Consider the following 9,525-nt stretch of genomic DNA (forward strand, 5'->3'; position numbering starts at 1 on the left):
CTCACAGTATATAAGCACTGGGAAAAAATATTCTCTCTTGCCCCTTTTTCTCTGTCTTCACTTGTGCCGCGCTGTGAGTGGTCGCGTTTTGTCCGTGCTGCTTGTGCCTCCCGGGATGGAAATAAAAGGAAGTAAAAAATTCAAAGTGTCTTCACTGTCTTCTGCCGCGACTCTGTTTTAAAAAATCATGCTTATATTATATTTCATATATATATGAGATAGTGGCACAATAAATAAAGAGAATGTAAAAAAGCAGTAAGGCAAGTGGCTACTAGAACATACGATTTTTTAAAATTTCCAACTGTCATCAGTGACTTAGCAAATGTAAATGACATCTGGGAGATATTATTTTACTCCCAACTCATCACATTCGATTTTAAAGATTGACATAAAGACACTAACATTTTGCCACCATGGTGACCCAAAACATTTATAAGCATCAATACTTTATCAAGAAAAACAGATACAAGTACACTTGGTCTTGTAAAGCTAAGTCTTAGTTCATATTACATTTTTATAAACAGAAGTTGAAAAATATGAGCATAGGGGTAAAAGAAATAAATATCATAATGGTAGTAGCCAATTTTGGAGCTGTATTCTATAGATGTACCCCTTAAAATAAAAAATGAAAACATAAGGCAGTTCAATAAATGTTGATACAAAAAAAGCATCATTACATTATTTAGTACTCTGGAAGTACAACAACTATTTAAAACAAAATAATGAAACAGAGAACTTCTGTAACTTAAAAAATGTAATCTCATGCAACTAAAAAAATAATAAAATTTAATTTTTTCTATAATTTTTATTCCAAAATATTACTGCATGATATATTTTTTTAAAATTTCAAGACCACAAATTTATATAGCCCTACATACTTTATTTCTCGATTCTGAAATTTATAGACATTCAATATGATTTTGCAGCGCTACTAAAGGATACCTCAAGATAAAACAAAAGACATTTAAAAATCCCACAGTAGAGATGATGAATAATTATAAAATTCACTTGTTTAATATTTCTTAAAGGCAAGGTTGTTCAGGTAATTTTTTCTTCAAAACAAAACAAGGTCTCATTATTGGAAAGCAGGGGCAAATTTCACTTTTGAGGAAGCCTTACTTTCATTCATAACATATAATAAAGTGATAAATATTATGTTAACATAAATTTTATCAATTATATAACATATAACAAGCAATACAATAGTGAAAATTTGTAAATATACATATGATTGATGAATAAATGGTATTTTTTTATTATTATGAATACATGATTTTATTAAAGAATACAAAAACGAAGGCAAGTAAAGCAAACAAAAATTTTCATTAAATACATCTTTCAAATATTTTTACATTCAGACTATTTTACTAAGACGACTTGTTTAATCTATGATACTTTTTAAGATATTTGAAAATTATAGTATATTTTGATTTATAAAAGTGTATCATTATTTTAGACTACTTTTCTTGACTACTAAAGCAAATTAATTGAATGCTTCATTAATTTATTTTAATGCTCATAAGAAGCTAAAGTTCATTATTTTACTATATGGGAATAATAACTATTCCTTATTAGAAAATGACTTATGCACATACAAGCAAATATTTATTGGACCACTACTTGAGAGATATCAAAGATGAATTGTGAAATCAAAGTGACAGAGCATTAAAAATAGAAAACATTCATTATCACAATTAACAACATAACAATCAGTAAAAGTTCATTATATGATAATAAACATTTTATAATTTTAATATTTTTTGAAATAATAATCTTGTAATTAACATTTGGCATAATAAAATACACATCTGTTTGTTAAAAGCAAATATGAAAATAAATTTTAGTACAAATAAAAATATAAACCAATCAGAATTTTTTTTAAAAAGAATTGGTACACAAATACAATAAAAAGATGTTTAATTACCTTTTATGAATATTTAATAACTTTTACAAGATTTTAAATGTTTCATATCAATGACTTTGATACAATGGAAAAAGGCTAATGTAATGGATAGCATTTATTGTTAATCATAAAATAAAAACTGATTTACGAAATTGTTTAGCGGAAAAAAAAAACGTTACTATGCTATCTTTAACAATATACTGACATTAATTGGAAAACACATTAATATTGGAAGAACATTCTATATCTTATTAAAAACTCTAGTAACCAAACACAGTTCAGGAAGATCATCATAATGTTACAATTTGTTCACCGTCTTCTTTTGTTCTGTTTTTATGCATGCACAAATATATTTATGAACTTAATGAACATATGAAAATGCAATAGCACAACTACTAAGAATGTTTTAGAATAAATATAAGTAACAGCCATTAATTATTCCATTATTCATACTTGAATTATACCCTAGAATTATTTTTGGCATTTTGGTATAAATTTAAGCAAGACTGAAATGCAAAATAGTTTCTGGCCTGGTTCTCATTTGAAGAACTATTTCAATCAATCATTCCCTCTACTTTTTCAAATTCTTTCACTCTTTATTTAAGCTCTGTATATCTTCGTAATAAATTAGCATAAATCAAAATAGTATAAATCTTTTTATTTTAGTTGTGTAATAATTACATATTATAATTTAAATTCAGCTTGTTTTGATCGGAAGGAGAAGAATGATTCAATCAATTCTGTAGGCTATTGTCTACAGAACATTGTATGCAAATATATGCTAGACATAAAAAGACTTGTACGTGTAGAATAAAGCTAACATGAGAGGTAGGCTCATAATTTTTCAGATAAATTTCCTACTTTCAAAAAGCAAAGGGTTATTGGACATGAATATCACAATTCTAAATTATGGTTAGACTTCAAACTCCTCAGTTTTTACTCTCAAAATTTATTATGCTACAATAAGAATAATAAGCCTTTAATGAGATATAACATTTTTAAGTCCCTCAACAGACTGGATTGTTGATTAATTACAAATCCAATAACAGATGAACTGGATAATGGAATTTATCATTTTATGAGATTAAGTTCAGAATACCAACAATTCAGCAAATAACAACAAATAATAATCAAGGAATTAATACAGAAGAAATAAAATAGAAGCAATGTTGATATTATACACCTATATTATGATGGAGAGGGATTCAAATTCATATTTTTTAATTCAAGGGTAAGCAATTAGCATAACTTAAAAAAAAAAGGCTGATATTAAACATATTTTAAATACAAGAAAATGAGATATGCAGGACAGTATCAGATAAAACACTGGCAGAACTTGGCATGGATTGTTGAACTGAAGTATTGCATATATGTAATGATATCTCTTAATCTAATTTAAAACCTTAATTTAATAATTTTTATCTTATTTTAAACCTATATTAATTTCATTCTAAAAAGGTAACTTTATTTCCAGATCCAATTCCACCTTTTTTATTTAATTAATCTTATGCAAGTTCTGTAAAACTGCTTTAATCAGCAAGTTCCCATGCTTTGATTGAAGAGAATTTGTCATGCTAAGCAAATTCTTTTAAATGATACCTATACTTCTCTTACCTAAATTAACACATGTCAAAGAAATACCAATCAGAATCTCATAGCATAAAATCAATAGAGAAAAACATTTTGTGCTCTTCTCTTGTGTCATGGACCGACATATCTCGTCAATAATTTATGCCATAATTTATGTACAAACAAGAGCTTGTACATAAATTATGGCTCCCGGGATAGAATATATTGAGTTTAAAAATTCAAAAGTGTCTTCTCGCTTTGGCCAAGAAACTGCTTAAAAAATATATGTTTATACATAAATATTTACTTCTTTTTATATGAAAGGTAAATTTTCAGCTGATGAGTAGGTGAAAAAAAAAAAAACTTTTTATTAAATGAATTGAAATATATGAAGATTGAATTACATTATCGTTTCAAGTATTTTACTAGCTTTGATAAGAACATTTTTAAGATTCTCTGTAGTTATGGTATTACAGAAAAATAAAAACCTTTCGCTCTGTCATTATCATTTTATGTCCTCCTTTGTAGCTATTATCTTTGATTTATTTTGATAAGATAAACATCCATCCCTAAAACACAAACTTTTAGCTCATTAATTTATTTTACATAATTAAAAAAAAAAATGGCAAGAAAAGATAAATATTTATGTGAAGTCAAGCAAGTGAAGTTAAACTGCTATTAAATTTTCTACTTATATTACAAAGATTTCTGTTCAAACACTCAACTATAGTTACAAAAGTGGACCAGACTTAACAAGCTTACAGCAGTTGTAATCCGCTAACAAGATGATCATATAGACTGTCGATAATTATTCTGTCACTTTAAGTAGCCAAAATTGCAAACCTATTTTTTAGCACTAGCAGATAAGTTTTTAAAAATACACTCACTTATCTGAATAACATAAAATATGAAGTGCTCATAACAAAATTTATCAACAGAATAAAAAACTGCAACATTTCTAATGAACATTTCCAAATATATACATAGCACAACATTATAAAAAAGAACTGATGGAATGATGAAAAATTTGAAACATATTATTTCCTTTTATAAGAATGTTTCCCAGTTCCACTAAAACAGTTCATTGTTTGGCACAATTCATATGGAAGTCTTTTATAATGAAAAATTTACAATGAATAGTCACTGGATCTTTTTTTAATGAAATAATTTTCATAAGCACTGATAATTAGTAAAAATGGATAAGTCAAAAACCTTTGTTAGTTTATACTAGGACTCCTTAAATATTTAAATGTTTATTATTATTAATATTATGTAATCAGATGACACTGTCTCCTTCAAGAATGTGTTGCCCTACTGAATCAATTAAGAAAGACCACTTCATATGATTATGTGTAATTTTAAAGTCAAATTATAGTTTCTTTGAATGACATAATTTCAGATTATAAATTTCAGATATAAATTCAATGTTCATATAATGCTGAGACACAATGATAAAGTGATTAAATTTTCTTCATTCATAATCTTTTCCAGGCTTAAAATTGTGAGACTCTTAATGAAATCAACTCGCATGTCAAAATTACTTGATAAATATAATATTACAAGTCATTTAATTATAGACTGTCTTATGTTGTATAAAGACACTATATCTTTTTTATATCCAGCAAAATATCTAATGATTTTTAAAATAAAATTTACATAATATAATTGATATCATATAAATATGAATCAGCATTAATAATAAACAGACAATTTCTTATGGTTATTACTTAAATTTCAGAAGTTTTAAAATAGGTTATTTTTTCCCTTTTCTTAATCTATTTACTTACTGTCATCGAAGAAAATAATAAAAGTAACAATTCATAGAAAGGGTAAAAAAGTGTTATTTTTAAACTTCAATGCTTAAAAAAGCATTAGTCCATAAGCATACTATTTTCCTTTTGGTTGCAGGGCTTCTGAGAAGCAGATTATGTAACTAGTACATTAATTTGGGATTCAGCAATTAAAAAAATGACCATGGCAATTAAAATTTAAAAATGAAATTAAGCTTGACAATTATTAAGAATCTTTTCCACTTCAACTTGCAACTTCCTCCCCTTCCAAATTATATTAAAATTATACTATTCCATAAGGAATAGCATAATTTTACTGACTCCTCCTCACAATAGATAATTTTTTAAATTAAAAAAATATCAGGTAGTATAATCTCTGACACATAAAATTTTCAAAAAGATTGCTGTTCCTCTTAATATACAATACAGCAATTTCTTACAACATATTTATGAAAAAAAGTATGCAATCTTATCTTTTTTTTTTTTAATAATAGATTGCTTTGGCAATTATTTTTGCTGTTATTCAGACAGTATATTTAGAATTTTTCTTTTAGCATAAGTAACGTATTTTACAAAAGTACAATAAAAGGGAACTTGCACTGTAAAATATATAATAAAAAAGACTTATAAGATAAAGCATCAACACAGAGAAACATTCATTGTTATTGAGATAGGCTTAAATAAATTTAATTATGCAATTAATAAATGAATTATTAAAATAATGATTTATAAGTACATAAAAACTATATTAAAAGCAGATTAAGATAACTCTCCAAAAAATAATATATAAAAAAATTGTATTAGAAGTCCTAGTAGCTGATGTAATTAGAAAACATTCATACTAACAAAAATATAAATTTTTAGTTTGTAACATTCATAATTAACTTTTTTAATAAATAATTTTTCTCTATGCATGCATTTATTAATAACTGCATAAGAAATAAAACAGTTAAGAAAAACTTATGAGATCTACAGGATGTTCTGAGCTTGCTTTTAAAGCAGCCTTCTTTGCCTTGTGCTCTTTAAATATTGGGCGAAAAATTTGACCATAATACTCATGCAGTTCAAGAAAGAGATACCTCTGTCGGGAACCTTTGACTCTGCCACCAGCGCTATGATGAAGAAGATCATCTTCTGATGATGCAGTAGCCATAGTGGATGCTCCAGAAAAATATGTACCGCTTTCCGCATTGCCATCATTTTTCCATTTGTCAAAAGGGTTGAATCTAGGAGCACGACCACCAGCTGCAGCGTGCCCAAAAAGACAACCATCTGACTTATTAGAAGGAATTTGAGTACTCTTTATACGATTTGGTACGGAAGAAATGGCTTGTTTTTCCATTTCTGTAACTTCATCCAACTGTCGCTGAAGTTCTCCAACCATTAATTTAACATAATCATAACTGGCAGATGCAAGAGCTTTCATCCACTGTTCCATATTTTCCTGACTCTTAGCACATAAAATGTATGTTCTGTTTCCTGCACCATGGAAAACAAGCTTAAATGCATAAATCTCTTCATTCTCTGCTAGTTCAACAGTGCAACCTTCAAGAATAATCAAACCAACAGGCTCTTTATCGTCCCTTTTTTCAAAGTAAAAAAGAAGATTTCCTTTTAAAACAAACCATCTCTTTTGAAAACTCTTGTTAACTTCTCCTCGTTTGCCAAGCCAACCTTCTCGATCAATACAGGATTTAGAAACAGCAAAATTTATCAAATTCTTTTCATTTATCTTCATTTTACTTTAGTAATCGCAAAGTAATCTAGGGGAAAAAAAAGGATTGTTGCTGATTTGTTATATTATGTTTCGTAATTGTCAATCTTTTTTTCTTGTTATTCAATGATTACATATATATATTTACTACAAAAAGTAAATTATGATTTTTTTCATTTTAATTTGTATATTTTAATTCTAAATTTTTAAAAAATTAAAACAACTTTACAAATAATAAACAAACTTATAAAAATAAACATATATTTTAAACAAAATAACTTATTAAGTATTTCAAATTTAAATTTAAAAAAAAGCAGCAACACATTTCAAAACATATTAATAAGTATTTTGTCCATAGCCAGAAATTTTAAAAGCATTACATAGACAGATACCATTACATAAAAAGGCATAAATCAGAGTTCTGCGCATGAATTTTCTACTTTATAGTATAGTAAAAAGAAAAAAAAATGCACTTTGGATATATTTTTTTGATTGATTTGAATGAAAATTTAAAACATAATTCCAATTTTAATTACGAGATCACATATTAAATTACATTTACCTAAATCATTGCATTTTTATTACATTTACTTGCATAAAAAAGTAAAGACAAACAAATGGTCAGTTTTTTTTTTTTTTTTTATAGATACAACTCAAAACTTGATAAAGATCTACCTAAATACTAAAATTACACAAACAAATTTATTTTATTTTAACAGTTATGTTTATATGCAAGCAAAAGTACAGGCAATCAAGTACCTTTAGTAGATTTGTTTCAAAATTCGATAGACATTTACACTTCCAAAGCCAAGACTGTTAATTAAACTTCATTTATCTTAAGTTGTAACAATTTTGAGTTTTTGTGCTACATCTATACAGACCCACAGATAGTCAACCTTCAGATGGATTAGGCTCAAAATCTCGAGTTGCAACTTTATGATGATTGAAATATTTTTTCTTTGTAAAAATAATGTATATGAGAAAATAAAAATGCAAATTTTCAGTACAAAACTTAGATATTCTCATATCTTTAATACTTTAAGATATGAGAAGTTTGAATGTCATCCAGGGTGCCATTTTAAATAAATAAAAGATGTCTATCAGCATTAAATTTCAACACTCAAAAGAAAAAACTTTCACATTATTCACATTTGCAGTTCATTCATATATTATCTATGAAATTTATTATTTGTTATCATTATGCTTTTACTTAATTTTTTTTTGATAAAAAATACCTCTTTTTTAAATTTTTTTTCCTTTTAAAACATGCTTGTTGCAATAATTTCTCATTAAACAATAAGTTTTATAATATTTAAATGTTCCTTTGTATTATAATAGTTTGAAACATCTAATAACAAAAATTGATAATTAAAAACAAAAACAAAAAAGTGTTAAAACTTTTCAATCCAGAGATATAACAACAATTGAAATAAATCAGACCTGAAAATTGCTTTTATTCATAACACAAAATTTTCATTACTTACTTAAACATTAAAATAATCATTGTGCTTATTAAAAGATTAAAGCAAATATTTTTATTCTTAAGGCATATGTAAATTTAAAATGAATTACCAACTTAAAATCTGAGGAAGGAACTTAGAAAGGAATTCAAACTTAAACTATTTTTTTACTAAGCATAGTTTTTGTTAAAGGTAAGAAACATGCTATTTTTTATTGACTATTAAAATTAGAATAATGTGATCCATTTTGAATCAATGAGAGAAAAAACCTAAAACAGTTATATCTTTAAAAAATTATTCACAAAACACCACCAGATACTGATTGACCCTGGCAATAATCATAAACACCCAAATATGTTTACGATTAGCACATGGAGTGAACGGGCAGAAGATGCAAATCAGAGTAATAGCCATAATAATTAACAAATTATCTTTTACGACAAAATTATTAACTGAATACTAAATAAAACAATAAATTCATAAATACGTTTCACTTTGAAATTCAAAACGCTAACTAAATGGGGGGGGGGATTCTTATCATTATCTATAAAACACTTATAAAGTTCAAGAATTATTAATTGCATTTGTTAATTATACAAAATAAAAAAAATGTTAAAGGACAAAATGATAAAAAGAGATATCATAGAAGGAAAAAAAAATTAGCAATTAGTTTTTCACCTAATAATAATGTGTAAACTCCAAAAAATATCCAGCATAAAATATTTTTGAAGGAAATTCTATAGAAAATACGAAACACTCATTTCCACGATTCTACTCTAAATTCTTTTTAATTTAACTAAAAATTGAAACACCTGCGAGTTACACATTACAGTTACAGACGTAAACAAACAAGAACTAAATTGCAGTCTTGCATTAGTGAGTCCATTTATCGCATCACTGAAATAAATTTTCATTGCATATAATCAAAAAAGCAAAATATGATTAATGCCAGTGTTTCTTCTGCCAAGAAGTATATTTGTGTTAGAAAATTCAATCTCTGTCTTGCTAGAGTATTAGAACATTAGCCACTGTGAATTATGTAAGAAATTTTGTTATCGGAAAGCAGTAAAACAATCAATCAGTATGTTC

The 9,525-nt window shown here is 26.3% G+C and overlaps 1 protein-coding gene across 1 annotated transcript; it reads right to left on the bottom strand.

Annotated features, from left to right (window-relative positions):
- Nucleotides 1-424: 424 nt before the first annotated feature.
- Nucleotides 425-9,383, bottom strand: LOC129956023 (sesquipedalian-1-like). The gene is made up of 2 exons (XM_056068269.1): nt 9,115-9,383; nt 425-7,025 (listed from the first exon to the last, which is right to left on the bottom strand). The coding sequence occupies exon 2, from the start codon at nt 6,998-7,000 to the stop codon at nt 6,212-6,214; it is 789 nt and encodes a 262-aa protein (XP_055924244.1). The 5' UTR covers nt 7,001-7,025; nt 9,115-9,383; the 3' UTR covers nt 425-6,211.
- Between the last annotated feature and the right edge of the window lie 142 nt (nt 9,384-9,525).

This window comes from Argiope bruennichi, chromosome 2, assembly GCF_947563725.1.
Source record: "Argiope bruennichi chromosome 2, qqArgBrue1.1, whole genome shotgun sequence".
Taxonomy (NCBI): Eukaryota; Metazoa; Arthropoda; class Arachnida; order Araneae; family Araneidae; genus Argiope; species Argiope bruennichi.